This window comes from Terrapene carolina, unplaced genomic scaffold, assembly GCF_002925995.2.
Source record: "Terrapene carolina triunguis isolate 2854851 unplaced genomic scaffold, T_m_triunguis-2.0 Scaffold42, whole genome shotgun sequence".
NCBI classification, from domain to species: domain Eukaryota; kingdom Metazoa; phylum Chordata; order Testudines; family Emydidae; genus Terrapene; species Terrapene triunguis.
This window is the reverse complement of record NW_020664393.1, coordinates 23060884-23080675: the sequence shown is the minus strand read 5'-3', so window position 1 is coordinate 23080675 and position 19792 is coordinate 23060884. Positions and strand designations below refer to the sequence as shown.

Below are 19792 nucleotides of genomic sequence, written 5' to 3'. Positions count from 1 at the left end.
TAAAGTAGAAATAAAAATCAATAAATTAACACTATTTCCATTAACATATATATATGGGGGAGGGATAGCTCAGTGACTTGAGCATTGGCCTGCTAAACAGAGGGTTGTGAGTTCAATCCTTGAGGGAGCCATTTAGGGATCAGGGGCAAAAATCTGTCTGGAGATTGGCCCTGCTTTGAGCAGGGGGTTGGACTAGATGACCTCCTGAGGTCCCTTCCAACACTGATATGCTATGATTCTAGTCAAACAGAACTTGTTTGTTTATATGAAGTAGCAGTGCTTAACGGTTGTGATATTGGATACTGCCCAAAGTAGCTATGGAACTAATTTCAGTTTTCTTGGAATTAGTCATATAAATCTAGTGTTTGTACAGCTGTAATGCTATACCATTCCACAAATATGCTATGCATTCAGTGTTAAGTAAACTAAAAATTGTGACTGAGTCCAGTGACAAACTGTAGAGCTGTAACTGGTATACTCCAGAGATCTGGAATTTGTATAGAAGGCACAGCATTTCTCAGAACTATGGAACATGGTTAGCTTTTAAAATCCACAATGTGAAATGGGGAAAGGGTCTCTGGCAATACATGAAAACAGTTCACAATTAAGATATTGCAGAACTCACCTGACTGGAGCTGCTGTAGATGAAGTTGCAAAGAGATCAACTGGTGGAGAGGTATCAATACTTTTTGCTGGGGTAGAATTAGGAGATGTAACAGTTGTGGCTGGAGAAGACTGGAGACAAAAAGTCAAAATACATAGCACTCAAAAAAGTAGTTCCATCATCAATATATAGACTAGCATAGTCTACCTTACAAACTAATATTACCTCTAATACAAAAATAAAATTTTCTAGTGAATAAAAATTAATCTGGGGACAACACAAGGAAATCAAGTCTCCATACAGAGTGCACTTCCTTTTCCTTCAAAGGCTGAACAGCACAAATATTCTTAAATAAGAAATGCTTTAATGGACTAGCAAATTTGAAAAAAACCACACAAGTAGAGAACGCTACTTAACTAATTGTGTGCTCTGTTTATGGCAGGGGTCGGCAACCTTTCAGAAGCGGTGTGCCGGGTCTTCATTTATTCACTCTAATTTAAGGTTTCACGTGCCAGTAATACATTTTAACGTTTTTAGAAGGTTTAAGTCTATAATATATACCGTAACTAAACTATTGTTGTATGTAAAGTAAATAAGGTTTTAAAAATGTTTAAGAAGCTTCATTTAAAATTAACTTGTAGAGCCCCCCAGACCGGTGGCCAGGACCCAGGCAGTGTGAGTGCCACTGAAAATCAGCTCGCGTGCTGCCTTCAGCACGTGTGCCATAGGTTGCCTACCCCTGGTTTATGGGATCTTTTACTTGCATGGGAAATGTCTGGTCACTGGGTAAGCTTCTTAAATCCTGCCTTTCCAAAGGCTCAAATCCCAACTTTTCTCTTTTTTTGGAGATGCAAGTTATTCACCCTATGCATTTAGTTTCAGTGAAATTGAGAAAAGAAAAAATGGTCAGCTATAAAAAAAATATAGATATTATGTGGCTTCTTTCTTTGTACTAGCCATGTTTGCACGTTTGTACATCACTACTTTCCACTGCATACCCTCCAACCTGAGAAGCTTGATAAAGCAGTTTAAAAGAAAATACGTGGGTGATGTTTAAGAATTTTGAAGTGAGACTTCCTGTGGGAAGAGAGAGATATTACCCTTTCATACGAGTATTAAAAGCAGAACAGCAAGAAAACATGTAAGGGATTTGGGGTTATTTAGGAAGTGGGTAAGTATACTCATGGTAAAAATGGTAATCCAGTTTATGGGGCTGGAGAAGGAAATTAGGAATGAAGATACTGTGCCTCCTCCTCAGTCTGAAAGTTAGAGGGTAGAGAAATCAGCATGATTCAGGAACAAGCTTCCAAATGGTGAGAGAGAGGTTTAGATTAAATCCTACATAATGGATAATGCAAGAATGTGGGGGAGGGTACAATAAATAGTCAGCTCCATCTCAAAAATAAGTCAAGTTGTGTGTAAAATGAAGTGTCAGCACCAAAACCTTCGACTCCCACAGAGCTGCTCTGCAGGATTTTATGGGCAATTTGAAAAGCTTTATACCAGCAGCAGTTCCTTTTAAATATTTAAACTATTACTGATGTGTTGTAACGCTATCTGGTATCAAAATATAACTAATGCTGTGAGAACAGACCAAAAACCTAACTATAGCTTTGTTAACCTCTCTGTGGTCATATAGCAGATTCTCTTATTACTAATGTACTGTCAGGGAAGCCCATAGTTCTCAGTTGTGCACCCCTACAAGAAGTCACTTTTGAGGAAGCTGCCCTCATTTGACAAATTGCAAACATTAAGCTACACCATGAAAGTAGGTTTCAAGACTGCTGCATTTATCAATTGTAACTACAACCACCTATTCAGAGTAACAGAATCAAAGACTCGGGCCACTCTTCAGTTCTTCACTCAGTAATTCACCTTGCAGAAGTCAGTCCAGCGGTTAGCAGTGTAGGTACTTAAAAGGACTAAAGATCTTCCCATCAGAATAATCTGGAATTACTGTCTGGGACACAGTCATGCATCCCCTTGACTGGGGCTTGTTGTTATTGTATTCTGCAACCACAAGTAATGAAGACTGAACACAATAGTACACGGTTGTAACCCAATAGCTCCTTAATGCCAGCAGGCAAGGGGGTTACAGGAAAGTCCCAATTCTTGTATGTACATTCTGGTTCACCACAGAACGCCATGTGAGGTCTTAAATAAAAGCTGGGGTCACACTGGTTTTTAGTATCATTGTGAAATGTACCTACAGATACTTTGTAAAGAGTTACGCACATAAACAACGAAAATACGTCCTTAGAGTCTGTGTCAAGGTACGAGTCATCAGCAGAGGCGGAGAAACAGGTTTTCTGGCAGACATATAATGTTTATTCACCTCTCTTGGATGTACACGAAGCATTGAAAGCTAAACTGGATGCCTATTTACATATGAACGCATTGAAGAAATGTGAAGTCAACAAGGCAGCAGCACACAGGAAAAACTAACCATGGGAGGGAGAGGGGGGCTCATAGTGCTCTGGCTTGCTGGGTACACTAGGCAAGTCACTTTACCTCTTTGTGCCTAAGTTTCCCCATCTGTAAGATAGGGATACTGACCTCCTTTGTAAAGCACTCCTTTGTAAAGCACTTTGAGATCTATGGATGAAAAGGCTATAGAAGAGGTAGGTATTACTACTATATTCCTTGAAGAAGTAGGCATTAAAAGCTGTTGAAACACCTTGCACATCTGAAAATTCACAATAGCCACCTTACTCCTAGTGAGGTGACTATTTGATCCCTCTGTCTTCGTGGAAGCCTTTAGTGCATACAAGTTTGATCTACAGAATGATTTCAGTGTATGAATGAATGACTTGAATCATGTTTCCTGGGCACTGACAGACTGATGCCAAACATTTGCAGAGACCCTGTCCTCTGAGCTGATGTGACCAGGCCTAAGAGAGAGGAGGTGCTCATGTCCTTTAAGGTCATTAGGATAAGGCTGGATGCTGCTTGGTATTAGAATTTCTATAACAAAAGTATGGAGACATGGGGGGGGGGGGGCGGAAAACAGTGATCTGAAAACAGCCAAATAGGGGATGGCAAATCAAACAGAGGAGAACTCAAAAAGGCAGTCTCCTCACAGTAAATATACCACTAGAGAAAAAGATGTAGGGGACAGAAGCTGACATGCCACAGAGTCAGCTTCTCACTGGGAAATGGGAAAGGCCAAGTTGAAGGTGTGGACATCCGTTATGCCTCCATATAGCACTTGATTGCCATCTCCTGGCAAGGCAGTTCAACATTCTTTCAAGAGCATTCTCAGCCACCATGAGTTAGCAGCTTAAAATTCAAGAGCAGGTCTCCAATCCCTGTTTTACAGTGGTTTAATTGTTCGCGTCCACACATACACCCCCCCCCCTTTTTTTTTTTAAACTGACGGTGGTTTGCCTAGAGCTTGGGGGATGGGGGGGGTTTTTTTGGGGGGGGGGGGGGGGGGGGGGCGAGGCGGGAAGTCACACAGACCCAAATAAAGAATTTTTCTTAAGCACTTTTAACTCTAATGGTAGTTTAAAAGCATATGCTGACTGAGAGCAAAATCAATCTTAATTAGTACATAAGCTATTAATATTTACCTTGCTCAAGGGAGAAGGAGCACCAGATCTAAAAAGAAGAGAAGATAATGAAGATTTTCAAGTTAAGTACATTTTAGGAAAGCATGCTGAAGAAACATCAGAATGGTATTAAAATAGTTTTTAAAGGTCTCATTAAAAAATGATTTAACCAAAGAGATTACAAACAAGTATGCTGGACTTGTCTAAAAGCCATTTCAAAACCAATACATGCTGTAGTTTAACTTGAAGTCTGTCATTTTAGGAAATAAAGAGAAGTTTTAAGCAGTGAAATACTAATGCCTATGTTTAGTACTGTCTGTGGCATTTGACACCCTGGGCCAAATCTTACAGTTCAGACCCGATGTACTTTACACAAGAACTGTAAGTAAGGCAGCAACTTACAAGTCTGCTTTTGGCCCCATGAAAGCTGGGGATTACTGGAGTGAAGTGGTGGCCTGGCCTTACCTCTTTCCCAGCCATGCCCCCTGTATTGGTGGCTGGGAAGGGTTGGCATATGAGTCACTATGGAACAGGAAGACTCTTCAGCGGGTCAAATCCACTTATTTTTAAGCTGCCAGAAAGCTACAAAAGCCAAGATCAGCTATGCCTTCGCTCTTGACAGTTATGCCTGAAATATATAGCTCTATGGTAAGGTGGCATTAAGGCATACATACCAGTGATTTAACATTAAAGTGTTACAGGGCTATTGTATTTAACATAAAACAAAACATTACAAACCCAGGAAATTCATATCTAAGATTATACTGAAAAGAAGCCCAAATATGCAAAGATATGGCAATGAATAGTTAGGACTCCTAGACTAAAATCTGCCCTGTGGTGACATCATGCAATAACCAGTTTTAATTAAGGCATTTTAATATTTCTGGTCCTAGATTAAACTCAGGAAAGACGTATTCGGGCTTTCCTACCTCTTGCTGTCACTACTAGGCAGAGTTAAGGCTATTTGAGTGCCCTAGCTGTGCATTTTCTTACCCACAGATAGTTGTTTGTTTGTTTTAAAAAGTGTTATTGTGTCACTGATTGCTGCTTTCACTTAACTTCAGCTGGGTAAAAAACCTGAAGAAGAGCTCTGTGTAAGCCCAAGAGTGTGTCTTTCACCAACAGAAACTGGTCCAATAAAAAGATATTACTTCATCCACTTGTCTCTCTAAATAGTTTGAGTCAGTCAATTTTCTCACTTCTAGGCTAAGCTTTTTTACTAATCTGATAGTCAATTTTTTGTACCAGTTTAACTTCTGGGTACATTCCCAGTTGTGAAATTGATCAGATAATTTTTCATGTATTTAAATTTTGTAGTTAAGACAACTAGTTCTGAAATACACTATTAGATATTCCTCTTCGTGCACGAGAAAGCAAATATTCCTTGATTAGTTGCAAATATCAGCGAACACAAATATATACGAAGCTCATGAAAAAGCAACTTAATCATAGAAACTAGAAACTGGCAAGATTTAATCAGTCAATCTCCTCAATAAGATGAGCACTTAAATATGCATGCAAACAAGAGTATTTAAAAACTTACCCTTCACTAAATTGCACGGCAAACAGATATACAGAAAGAAAAGAAAGAATGCATAGGTTAAGTGCACTTTAACTTTTTTCCTCAAAAAAGTGAACAGTTAAGATAAACATCTAGATAAGAGGCTGCAAGACGATTAGAAAAATCTGCCCAGCAAATAGAATTTTTACAGCAAATAAAGTAACGGTGAAGAACCAACTTATTCTTCCTCAAAATGGTCCTTGTACAAAAGCAATACAAGTTAAGTGGATTCCATTATGTTGCAGTGTATACACAGTTTTTTGGGGGTAAAATTAAGAACTCCATTAAGCAGCGCTTGTAAACAGAAAAAACATCTGAGAAGTCAATGATGCTAGCTAAATAATAGGTTTAGTCTGTTCTGAAAAGTGAATCATGAATGACATAAGTGCGGGCTGTCTTCAATATTTATGTTTAATTAGTTGGTGTCAAAACAAAGCAGAATTACATTTGTATAGGTTATACTTGTTTCAGATATAAAACACAGGGAAATCTTAAAATAGCTGTAAAAAGGCATTGCTTGTATGGTCATAATGGTGTGAAAAAAATAAAATCTCAAGCAGCGTTTAAAGTCCAGTATGGGGAAGCAGACCCAGTATAAATTAGAGGAACAGCAAATACTGGGATGAACACAGTGTGATGCTGCTATACTCCCCGTGGGCAAATGGAGTCTCACATCACTATGCTTCCCCTACTTCCCTGGAAGTTCCAGCAGAGAACAGTGATACACAGACCACTTTCTCTCTTCAGCGGTCTTGCAAAGAACTTAAATGTGGCAGCTCTGAAACAATCAACACAGCCTGAAGAATTAAAGATGGCTAGTATCCAAGTGTTGCTCTAGGAGAGAAGCGAGCTGGAACCAAGAGCCACCGCTTCTTTCAATAAGAAGCAAAAGGGGAAGCTCTGGATGCTGGGTGGCCCCTCTGGCCTGGAGGGGCTTCTATTTTTGGCTTGATGAATTTTTAATCTAGTTCTACACATGTAATTGCATCATTTTACCTGTTCCCAGGTTTTTTCCCTTCCAACGTGTTTAGATGTTGTTCAAGGGTCTCCATAAGACTGCTGGGAGCCTAGAAAGTGAACATAAAAAAAGGTGCACATTTTTTTCTTTAAACACACTAAATGATGGGAGCCTTAAGGTTATCAGGGCAATTTAAATCATCTTCTGCTAAAAATAAAACCAGTTTGCATACTCATGCTATAACCCCAATTCCACTCCATTGTGTAAAGAAAAGAAAAAAAGGTTTTTCATGCTGGCAATAAAGACAAAAAGCAATTCTATAAAAAAGCCAATTCTGAAACATTTATTCTTTGCAGAGTTATAGCCATCTCTTTCTTTACTATACAGTTATTGAATCCTATGTACATGATGTGCTCACCATGCTTGCAGCCAGATCATGTGTTTGACATTGACAACAGCACAGGCATCCACAGGTTAAGTGAAAATTACAACAACAACAAAAAATCCACGCAGGTATTTATGCTCATATCAATTGGGTGTGTTGTATACAGTGAGTCTAAATTAGCTTTTAACTAAAACACGGACACTTTTTCCCATTTGTGGCTAATGGTTAGAGTTGTATTTATCAGCTAGTATTTTCCACTAAAAGGAAAAGTGTAACTTAAAAAATCGTCCAGATTAATTATAAAAAGCTATGCTTAGAATTTGAACACTTTCCAGGTAAAAGCATGAAATAACTACATAGTCTGGTTTAAAAAACAAAGTGTGGGGGGGGAACACTTATGAATATATATAGGACAGGTAATCAAGATTCAGGAGCCAGAAGAAAAATTCCAATTTCAGATACTTTATAAAATGAAATAAATCTCAGTCTAATGAAGTTTGACTAATACTGCACTCATTTTTCTTAAATGCAAGATCCTCAGTGTTTTGAGACTTTAAATAACCAGATTTTATAGCCAAGTAAAACACCCAGGCATGCTGTTGCTGTTACAATGGTGGATAAAAAGGAAAGAAAGCAAGAACAAGTTTCAGTGTCCTTAGCTACTCCAGTATAAAAATAGTGCCTGGATAAGTAGATTTCCATAAGACCAATGAGTGAACAAGAAGCCCTTGAGAGCTACAACAGTAGATAGCAGCAATATTTTATCAGGGTTACCGGTTCATCAATGGTACATTCTTTAAAAGGGGAATTTTCATTATCAGTGATTTTCAGATCAACCAGAACTCTTGTCAGCAATACCTAAAATGTTTGTCATAAATAAGTTATTTAATATCTCAGTGTAAATACGTGCATCGAAAATTTTAAAAAGCAATACAAAACAAAAAAACCTGTCATACTTGAAGTCAGTGCTATTATTTCCAATATGCACATACAGTGTTACTGAAGACAATTTCAAGTGCCAGACTAAAATCAACTTCATAAGATATGACTTCCACCAGTATCAATGTGAAATTAATACTTTTTTTAGGCAACAAATTTGATGTACAGTAATGCTGCATAGTAGAACCCTCTTGCAGCCAAGTCTTCAATAAAACTACTCACTACACAATTTTAGTGTTCCAGTGCACATGTATTTAACATTAGGATTCCTTGACAGACTTACACAGAAGAACCTCAACACAAGATATTGGAAACAGCACATTTAGTTTCACAACTTAATTTTTTCATTAAAAAGTATCAAAGGTGGGGGGCGGGGGGAGGAGAAGGGGTTAACATTCAAACATGGCCAAGTTGTGCAACACTCTGAGCTGTCTTAATGATTTGAAAAGTTCTGTATCTATTTACATACCCTAACATTTTAAATAAATAATGCAAGCACAAGCAAATAGCTCAGTACAGGTAACTTCATTAATAAGTGAAAAAGTTGCTAGAATTCACTGGTAGTGAAAAACGAAAGCCACAAAAGTTCCAGGTTTGCTAAAAAGTAACAGACTTGGCCATTTACCTATTTATTTCTCTCTAGGCTAATTCTCGGTTATATAGGGTATCCATTTTTGTGGATAAGAGGAACAATAATGAAGGATTTAGTATTTTGTTGGGCACACTGAGTGTTCGGCCAATCAATATTTCAATATTCTAACTACAATATTCAGGTCTCTTCCTGAGACTTAATAGTTTTCAAATATACTATTTGTAGCATTTGTGCTAGATTAGATTTTAAAAACAAGTGAACTTTAAAAAGTCTGTCTGATACAACTATAGATAGGGCTCCAGAACTAGGAGTTCCAAGGCCTGTGAGGTCATAGTGCCACACCCAAATAGGGTGATCAGATAGTAACTGTGAAAAATTGGGATGGGAAGGGTAGACCTCTATATAAGAAAAAGCCCCAAATATCAGGACTGTCCCTATAAAAATCGAGACATCTGGTCACCCTACACCCAAACCAGTTAAATATGAAGCTTAATAGCATGCAGCTGGCAACATTTGCTATTCAGAAGTTATGACACATTCCTGGGGATAATCTCTGGCACAGATGACTGGGCAATATCCACAGAAGGTGACTCTCTAGAGTTAGCAAAGTCAGCCTAATCTTCTATTCAGTTTGGTGGTGGCTGCCACAAGCCTGCTCTCTCCACTTCAGGCATACCTGGTATATTTTGTCTGGCTACTAAAATTAAAAATCCCTCATGTTTTCTAGCAACTAAGATGCCCACCTCAGCTTCCAACTCCCTGAACCTGAACCAGAAAGATTAAAATTTATATGAAGCAAAAATCCAAGAACAAGAGACATGGTTGGGAAATAACTGAAACAGAAGTATTTATGAAAAGTTAAAACCCACTATATTTCCCTTCTTTGGGGCTGCAAAGCATCAAACCTAGATGCCAAGTTGAGAGAGTAGCACTGTGTACATGTAAATCTTCTACATAGGACATTTTGGGAGATATTTATTAACATCACTAAGGAATACCACTAAAACCGTTCTAGACCTAGTAGACGGAGCCTTAAGAACACAGAGGTAATGTCACCTTACATAAAATATAACTGGTATTTCAATTAGAGCTGTGGAAATAACTGCTTCTTCTGTTCAGCAGCTGAACAAATCATTTAAGAAATTTCAGATAGACCCCAGATGATTTGTGTTTGGCAAACAAAAACAAAGTCAACAATTTCATTTGACCTCAAATGAAGACTTTAATTTGACATGAAACAAAAACTTTTAAAAGGCTAACCTCCAAATCAAAATTGGAAACAAAGAAATTTCAAATAAAAAAAAATATTTTAATTTCAAACATGTACCCCTGGTTGAGAACCACTGTGCTAGGGGACTGATTATCTGAATCTGGTGGAATTTAAACACCCGTTTTGGAACACATTTGTTGTCAAAATCCAGGTCTCTCTGGTGACTCCTTTGGTACCAACCTGAGGTTTCCTGCCCAGACCGGATTCTGCCTAGATGCAAGTTTCTTCAGTGCCTCAGAGTGGTTTGCTCCTGCCATGCCAGTCAGACTAGATAGGAACTAGTACCTGATTTTTCAGTGACTGTTTACTTGACTTGGGCATCTTTGGAGCCAGATACTGATCCAAGATCAATCAGGGACCCTGACTTTTAAGGTTTTACATTAAGAAATACTGGCACTATCTGTGCTTAGTCAGTCAGGGTCTAAAATATAAACACGACACACTGCCCTTTTAGTATTGGTTCTGAATGTTCGGAGACAGAAGCTGCTCATGCAGTCCAATGGACACTGCTTTCCTGAAGGCTGCAGAAGCGTAGCACAATAATAAGGGCAAATATGCAGAAGTACTTCAAGAATTAATTTCATTGTAACAATTTCTGGGTGCTTCCTGTGATCTCAGTAACAGCCATAGCCCAAGTTAAAACCTCTTAGCCTAAGGACTTGATAATCCACATGTGACAAAGTGTGGAAGTGTCTAGTATCTTATCACCATCATGTGAGACTGTTTCTCTGTTCAGTTTTGTATAGTTGCATGATAGTGCATAGAGTTAAATCAAGGGGGGGGGGTAAATAAAGGGGTTAAAGAACTGAGGAGGAAAGACAGATAAGAGCTTCTGGTAAACACCTTTAAAGCAGCTAACAAAAATAATGGTGCCATCAGACATAAGTGAGATGAAAGAAGCTGAGACCCCAAAAATAAGAGACCTTAGAAGGTGGCCCTGGCAGAAAGGAAGAGGGAGAAGTGGTCGGCATGCTATGAGGCTGATACAGAATAGGGAAGAGGTAAGAGCTGTAGGCAAGCAGCCTCTCTCTAAATGGGACCTAAGCATCTAGGCCAGGAGCAGCTAAGGTAAACGCAATGCAAGATTCATGTGGCCAGGCCTCTTATTTGTACCCCATGTCTCAGACTGCTTTATTCCTACTGGTAATATTGAACAATACTTGTTTGAGAAAGCAGTGTGGTCCCTGTGCACTAACTACTAGTCACAGCTCTCGGAGAGAACTCAACAGCAGGATTCAAATCCCAGTTGAGCCTGCTGAAGTAATCATAGTTGGTATCCAAGGGGACATAACTCAAGTCCTGGTGTCACAACCCAAAGCACCAGGAGCAGAGTTCCCTGAACGAAACTCCCCCCTCCTCAAGGAGCCCAGGACTTAAAACCCTCCTGAGAGCTGAAACAACTCTGAGAACACAGCGGATCCTTGGACGGCCTGGGCGCCCAGGACAGCACTCCCGTCCACCTTCCTCCCCCCCCCCCCTTCTTCTGATGTTACACCCCGACTTGGCCAGTCTGGGTTGTGCGTGTGAGAGTATGAAAGTGGGTTAGGGCTTGGGGCATTAACGCTTTCTTTCTTCCCCTGAATGATGTGGGAGTGTTCCCAGCACGCTCTGCTGTTATTTTATTATTTTATCAATAAAAGCTTTAAAATTTAGGACACTTAGTGTGTCTCTTCATCTCCTCCCAAAAAAGATCCTGTGGCCCCAGCCTGATCAACTGTGGCCTCAGGCAGATTGGTAACGAAAATCTGTCACACTGGTCTAAAAGCAGGAAAATTACAGAATTCTACCCTCAGAGATAAAGATCTGAGGCCTGACATCTATGGGGGTGCACTCAGACCCCAAGAAGGGCCAGTGGTGCAGCAGCTATCCTGGAAGCTGACACCACATATAGCTATTACTCTGTAAAAAGAAACATTTAATGCAGTTTTCAAGTTATGCAACAATTTTAGCTTCTAGCAGACTAAAATGGAAACTGAACTATTTAAAAAGTAAATTTGTTGTAAATGCAGTATTTTAGATTATATAAAAACCTCACGAATTCCTTAGGCTTCAGTTATTTTTCCTCAAATCAAGCCAAAAATGTTAAATGCAAGCTTTTATTTAGCCTTATTTCAATTCTGAGCTTTAAGAAACTAGGGATATTTTCCAGTCAGAAGAAACAATGTATGGAATATAGTAGGGAACCAAATATTTAGATGCTTTTAATATAGATTTATAAATAGTGAACATATTCTATTAAAAATTCATTAGATTTTTATATAGTTGCTCTCCAGTTTGATTAAAAGCTTTTAGTTTCTGTGCCATTTTGCAGGCATTGAGATATGCAATAAGTTAAAATTTGATTTGAATACACGGTTCTGCATTCATTAATGAAAATTTTCATGCTACTGTGCATGAAGTAAAACATTAATTAACAAATATTGTTATGGTTCTTGTTAAAGACAGGAATGCCATATTAATACTTGTAGTTGCTTTAAGTAAGGAGTTTGATCCATGTTTGAGTTTCAAGGAATAAAATTCTGCCTCTAGTTTTAGCTCCTTACCACGTTTTAAAGTTTAAGATACTCGTATTTGGTCATATTATGGCAACTTCTTTATAGCTATGGACCAAGACATTCTGCCAGAGGTGAAATGATGAAGTAGGTCAAAGCACAAATTCAGGGCTATGACACCTTTGTCCATTTTTAAATGCAGTACTCTCACTCCTTGTGGGATAAATCTGCACTTCTACAAGGGAAAACAGATAGGCAGTCTTTTCATTATCTAGTTACAAACTTTAAAACAATCAGAAAATGAAACTGGTCTTCTGGGATTAAATGACCAGCAGAGATCAATCTGCCAAAAATGGTTGACAATTTGCAAATTCCTCCCTTTTGCATTTGAGAAGGATTTCAAGAAATGTACATATCAGGGTACATGCCAATTATCTGACTCTTCCTCATACAGTTCTAGCTTACTGTGTCTTTCCTTATTGCATTCAGTTATTGAATACAAAAAACTTAGAAACTTACTTGTGTGAGATCAGGAATGTCTCCTTTGTCAATTCCAACTTGCTGTGGATTTAAAAAACAAATTTTATTGCGAAACCAGTAGTGCTCATATGCTACAACTACAGCAAGTATTCAAATTGATTAAAACTGTCACATATTTTCTCTTCAACTAACTTCTTATGCATTATGTCTAAATATCATTAAGTACATAAGTTACAAACTTCAGAACTGATTTTTCCCCACAAGCCACTCCCTCACCCTTCCAAACACCTTGAAAATGCTGCAATGCTCCCTTCTAGGGAGCAAAAAAAGTTTATTTAGAAACAACCCCCCGCACAAAACTCAATTCTCACTCAGGTCTTGCACTCCCTTGCACATACAAGCAAAACTTTCCAGCTCTAATGCATTTAGTCTGAAAAGGCAGTAGTGAGCTCAAGAAAGCAATATCCAGGACTCAGAACTCTTTTTGAAACTTCCAGTTAATCCTCTCTCAGTCAGCGAAAGAACTTCTGCAGGAGCTCCACCTCTTCACCCTTCAATCTGGGTCCCTTTTGTTTATGCCCCTTTCAGCTCTTTGGAAAACTAAAATAAATATTAAAACAGGGATCTCAAACTCAAATCACTACGAGGACCATATGAGGACTAGTACATTGGCCCAAGGGCCGCATCACTGACACCTTTTCATATAAAGGTACAAACCCACCCACCCCTGCTCTGTCCCCACTCCATCCCTTCCATGAGGCCCCGCCCCTTCCCACCCCTTCCCCGCCCCACCCCTATTCCAACCCCTTCCCCAAATCCCCACCCCTGCCCTGCCTCGCCTCTTTTCCGCCTCCTCCCGAGTGCACGGCTCCCTGCTCCGCCCCCTCCCTCCTGGAAAGCGCTAAGCACCACCAAACAGTGGGAAACGCCTGGAGGTAGGCAGAGGAACAGGGACACTGTGTGCTGGGAAGGGGGGGAGGAAGGGGTGGCGGGTGAGGGGAGCTTGGAGGGCTGCAGCAAATAACTCCGAGGGGCCGCATGTGGCCCGCAGGCCGCGTGTTTGAGACCCCTGTGTTAAAATATTAATCTCTGCTAGCATCCTTAGTCCAGTTGCGCTGTGGCCCAGAGCTTCTATTTTTCTGTCCCAATTTTTTAAGTCTCAGCTCACTGCCTTGAGACTTTCGCTCCAATTTAGAGTTTAACTCCAAAGCCACTTGCTTGATTTTAGAATGTGATCTGCTTCTTCTACCCATCAAAAAGAAAGGAAGATTATAAATCTGAGCAGTGTCCATGTAGCAGGAGGATATTATGAATGGGTACACTTGCTGCAGATTCTACTTGAGCTAGGAATGTTGTACAAGAGTGTCAAATCTAGTTGTCGGCGTGACACCTGAAGATAGATCTTCATGAAGATCACTTCTAGTCCCCAAAATTGCCACCCTCTTCAAGGTTACATTTAAGTCAGGGACTGTCCATTGGCACAGGTGGCGGCTCTAATCATGAATGGAATGCAACAAGCTATGGTTAGTTTTGGTATCTTGTGCTTCAACCCACTACTGACGCCCATAGGGACCAAGAACTTTAGAACCTGGATTTAATTGGTACTGCTTGAGCTATAGATAGTACACAGCAAGTCAAATGTCTGAAAATAGAAGTAATATTTTGATACATGTGCTTTTTAGTTTGAGATGGAGAAAATATAGCTTACCCTTCAGCAGTTTATCACTTAAGATTTTTCATGATAATATTTGAGGTTACTTACCTCTGCAACTTTAAGAAATTCAGATACTCTAGTCATTCTAGTCAGAAATCGTTTGTAAATTTCAAGAGCATCTTTACACTGTCCCTTTTTCATCTCAAAAAATTTCTCTGGAAGAAAAATATAAAAGTGAACAACCATTTTCTCTTTAGCGGTTTGTCAGTCACTAGAACTACATTTATGGTAGATCTGCACTCATCTGCAATCCTATTTACAGAAAAAAGATACTTCAAGAATTTAATTGCTAAGTGGTGTATTGATTGGTCCTATTGAGGCCTCTTTCCCTCCTCCTCCTCCTCCTCCTCCATTAGCTAAAATGCAACATTATCTTAAGTTACAACTACATGACACAATTAAAGCAAGTTTAACTGGTGCACGTGGTTAAAATTTCATTTACTTCTACATATTTGTGAAACTAATTGAGTAGCTCTTCTAGTCATTAGTATAAGTTAACAAGGCTCTTACATGACCAGCAGCTAAAATCTTAAATTTTTCAGAATGGAAATTATGAAAAATTTTAGTATGATTTGTGAGCAGATTTTTAAGCTTTCAGAAAACCAGTTTTAGAAATATTTAAACAAAAACAGTGAGTACATTTATGTTGTGTACCTATCACTAATTTAAAATAAGCTAAAATTAGTCTAAGTTCAAGGAGCTTTTTTCCCCCCCTTCTTTCTCCCCCTTTAAGCATACTATATTGCAGAATACCAAATAAGTTTCACACAACTCTAAAATGGTTGTTCTCAGTTTGGACTTTGAGACACTGTCTTATGCCCATTTTTCAAATTCACAACCATTCCTATAAAAACAGGGTCGATGCGGGTTTCTCAACCCTGAACACTCGAAGAGGCATCACAAAAAACCCGTGAAGGTTTATGGAATAGAACACAAGAACAAACACTTCATAAGCACAATTTATTCCACAAAGAGGGACATTTTATCCAATCATAAAAATCATGCAATTCCTTAAGCACCACCTTAAACAAAACAAAAAAACCCACAAAAAACAAACAAACACCCACCCAAATACCCAAGCCTTTAGTCCAAATAATTAGTCCTTCCACAAACAGCTATCAATTTCTTCACTTTTGCAACCCTCAAAAGCAGCAACAGTAGGTAAGGTCCAACTTCTCAACTCTTCCCTAGAGTCAGCAAAGGAGCGCATGCCTGAATGCACACACCACTCCCACTCCTTCCTAGTCGCATGGAGAGGTTTGGGGAAGTAAAGTTTGTCCCAACTCCACACAGGAGTCCTACTAAGGAGACAGCTTGATCCCAACCAAACAGAAGAAACTACTACTGGTAAGCACCCTCTGGCAGGGCCTGGAGAACATCATGCACACAACCCCCTCCACCCCAATGCAGTCTATTAGGCCATATTATTGCATGCAACAGGAAGGGCAACTTCCCACGAACAAAACACCCAACTACACAAAATTCACAAATTGAAGAGAATGTTCCCTGGCTAGCTTGTGGCTGTAGTTACTGTAAGTGCACCATCTGCCTCCTGACCATCTCTTGTGGCTGGCATAGCTCTGAGACACCCTGCCTCAGTTTCCCCCTCTTTCAGGTTCCACAATGAACTCCAAACACAAAAGGATTTCATGAGCTCCCACATCAGTCACCCTTCTTGGGGTCTGATTTCATTAACACAATGTTCAAAATTAACACAGGAAATCTCCCACATCAGCCTTAAACTGGGCACAGCCCTTCCTCCCTGAGGTACAGTCTCTTCCTGCTCTCAGAGCAGCTGAAAAAGATACAAGGCCTGACCTGCCTTCTTTGTCTTCTCCCTAGCAATAAAACAGAACTTCCAGCCAGGGCTTCGTACCCAGCCACAACTCCCTGGGCTTCCAGCCTACAGTCGCTCTTCCTCAGGAACCATGGCAGCAGACTCTCCTTTCCTGCAGCATCACTCTGCAGTCCACAGGCCTCCTTTTTCTACACCACCTCAGCCTGGTTTAGTCACATGACTTAATTCATTCTCCCCAACCTGGGGAGGCATATGAGTTTTGTCACAGATGGACCAAGACCTCTCTCTCTTTAAAGGGGCCAGCCACAGTCTGACAGTTAGTTACTGTTCTAAGCAACAGTAGGTACAGTTTTCAGACAGACATGTCATTTCCAAGTTAGAGGCTCTTCAAATTTGTTTACAGTTTTAAAGAAAACTCCATCAGAAACAAGAAGTGGGGAAAAAAACAAGACAGGAAGCATTTTAATTCATCATGATGGCGTATAAAATATTAGCTCTGTTTTATAAAAAATAGCTACATTTGATCAGCTTTGAGTTGCCTACGCTGAGAAAATGGGTGACTTGAGAGAGAGTCTAATTTCCTTCTATTACTTTCCAGTTCAGTAGTTGAAACTCATCCCAACTGGACAGTTATTAACAGTCACCGTACATGAACCCTCCAAGTTCCTGGTGAACTTGCCCCATCACAGGATATAACATAACTGAAACCAAGTATCACCAGCTTTGTTGGCAGTTAAAGCAATAAGGCCAAGGAAAAAGTCAGCAAGGGGTCAGAACTACAAATTCAGCCCTACAGATTGTTAATCCAGAAGAGAAAGCAACACACTGGTTGAGTGTAGAGGCTGCACCCTGTCACATGTGGCTGTCCTGTTGATAAGAATGTCTCTGAATGTCAATCCTACTTTTTAACAGTAGGATTTATTTTTAATTGATAAGAGACTGAAAGCCTCAGTATGCATTTATGAGATTCAAGTAGCTACAATACCCAGTCACCTTGTCAAATACTAGCTGACTCATTAAAAGTCAGTATCATAACTTTGTATAGTAATGGTTAGATGTACATGATTTATAAAGTTCTATACTAATAAGTAAAGGCTAAAATAATCAGGGATGAAGGTTAACATATCCCAGCCCCACCCCAAGTCTCCTCATTTAAGATTCCAGTCCTTACTCTATTTTCTTGGTATTTTAGAAGGCAAGGTGTTTATTATCGAATAATAAATGGGCAATACAAAAAGAGTATTTTTACACTTGGAAAAAATACTAGTGTCAAGTGTCAATTTTTTTTTATACTAAAATAATTAAGTGTTTGCAAGAACTATTTTTTTCCTTGCTTCTTGAAGTCACATTTTCAAATGCCATTGCTATCCAACTCTTTTATAGCCTGTCTAGTTGAGTAACTGCTATAGAAAATCTGCATGTCAGATTAAGAATATAAAACAAAACAGACTACCAAAAAAGTCACATCACATCTTTTATTTGGCGAGAGTATTTAAAGTTGCCTCCGAGAAACTAAATTTCTACTTAAGTCTACTACTTTACAATAAAAATCTCAGCCTACTTACCTAGTAAGTTAATAACTCCATCATTGTAACATGCAAAAAGCTTGATAAGATCTTTAAAGAGAAGCATAAATGCAGCATTTATGACGCCGTTTGTCAATTCATTTGGATGAACCTACACACAAATAAAACTCTATTCAGATACATTTAGTTGATCTATAAAATGCTTAACATTTTGGCTTTCAGCAGCAGATACATATTAAGTTAATACAGTATTCAATTATATAGATTTAGATGTATTTGAATTCTGAGAATACTCTGCTAACTCAATTTTATTCAAGCGAAGAGAAAGAGGTCAGTTCTGTTCCATCATTTGGTGCTCAAGTGGCACATGTTGCTATCACTTAACAATCCTGTGGAAGATTCCTACAATGTTAATCTGGAAGACCCATATTCTGAATGAAAAATCTAATTGATTATTCATTCAGGCTTCACGTGGACAGAAAGTGCCAGTTTTTTTCAAGGATCACACTTGATTTTTCCATATTCTGTTACCAGCATGCATCAGACTACACATTTGATATTGTAATATTCTTGAGAATCATGAAGTTTTTAAACTGACCAAGAGAGCTAATGTATTAATAAAATATACAAGCCTGAGTTATTGCTACAGTAATAACTCTGGTACATTTAGGTTGAGAAACAGCAGCAGCCACCATCTTCTGCCCTGCTCCACTTCCTCCATACTGCTGCTCTTAATAGGGAAGCGATACATATCCCCACCCACTGCTTCCTCCAGTCAGAAAAAACTTCAGAGTTCCTTTCCCTTCCTTTCTTTTATTGTTCCCTTTCTCCCCTTCCCGCCCTCCCCACCAGTGTCAACCAGAGTGGATAAGAAAAACCCAAAACATGTTTTTAAATGAAGAGCTGTTTACATTTTTAAAAGTTGACTTCATTATTTTATATCATATTAAGATGCTAAAGTAGATTTTTTTGCTTATTTCCTAATTTTAATAGAATTTCAGATTTTTCATAAGTTTATTCTATAGAGTTTCATACTTAAAATGCTCACCTATAGTGAGAGAGACCAGTCCAGAGTCTCATTAACACCCTTCTTGTGAGAAGGGCACAAAGTTCAATAAATAGCCCATATTATACAATGATTGTAACCAATGCCCTTTCTATATAATGCATTTCCACAAGTCAAAAGTGAAATGCTTTGACCTGGCAAATAGTTCATCACTATTTGCAGTTAAAAGCAGAAGTCTCACTGGCTTCAAAGTGCATGTCTATACTGAAGCTGTAGGTGTAATTTCCAGTTCAGGCAGATGTATCTGAGCTAGCTTTGATTAAGCTAGTGCACTAAAACCTCACAGGCAGCTGGCCCATCCCACCATCAGTGCAGCTCTGGACATGCTGCTATTTTGAGCACATTAGCTTGATCAAAACTAGCACTGGTATGTCTACCTGAGCTGGAAATTACACCTCCAACTCCAGTGTAGACATGGACACCTAAGTGATTTAGGTGCCCAAGGAGTTTAGGGGCTTAATTTTAGATTTCCACTTTTGAACAGTTTGCATACAAGAGTTCACAATACTGTGTCAATGCACTGAAAGTGTGAATAAACTTTTCAATGTTAACATGGAAACAATTTTTAAGTGACAAAGATTTCATGCCACTAAGAAAACTTTTCAATAAAAACATTTTAGCCACTGATGCTGCGAACACTTATGCACATGCCTAACTAAGTGCGCAAGCAGTCACACTGAAGCCAATGGGACTATTCTGTGAGTGAAGTTATTTACCTGCTTAAGAAACCCTACTAGGGTGACCAGATGTCCCAACTTTATAGGGACAGTCCCGATATTCAAGGCTTTGTATTATATGGTGTCCCTAACCTCTGTTTGTCAGAGGGTGCAGATGGATGGCAGCAGAGAGATTACTT

General features: G+C 39.2%; 1 protein-coding gene across 5 annotated transcripts in view; it reads right to left on the bottom strand.

Annotated features, from left to right (window-relative positions):
- Positions 1-19792, bottom strand: part of SNAP91 (synaptosome associated protein 91) — a 129027-nt gene that overhangs the window by 53656 nt on the left and 55579 nt on the right. For all 5 annotated transcript variants that reach the window (XM_024193228.3, XM_024193230.2, XM_024193232.3 and 2 more), the window contains exons 7-13: positions 17910-18021; positions 14595-14701; positions 12872-12913; positions 6713-6783; positions 5699-5704; positions 4177-4204; positions 626-735 (exon numbers count right to left, since the gene is read on the bottom strand). In XM_024193228.3, coding sequence (XP_024048996.2) covers positions 626-735; positions 4177-4204; positions 5699-5704; positions 6713-6783; positions 12872-12913; positions 14595-14701; positions 17910-18021 — 476 coding nt within the window. The remainder of the gene's footprint in view (positions 1-625; positions 736-4176; positions 4205-5698; positions 5705-6712; positions 6784-12871; positions 12914-14594; positions 14702-17909; positions 18022-19792) is intronic.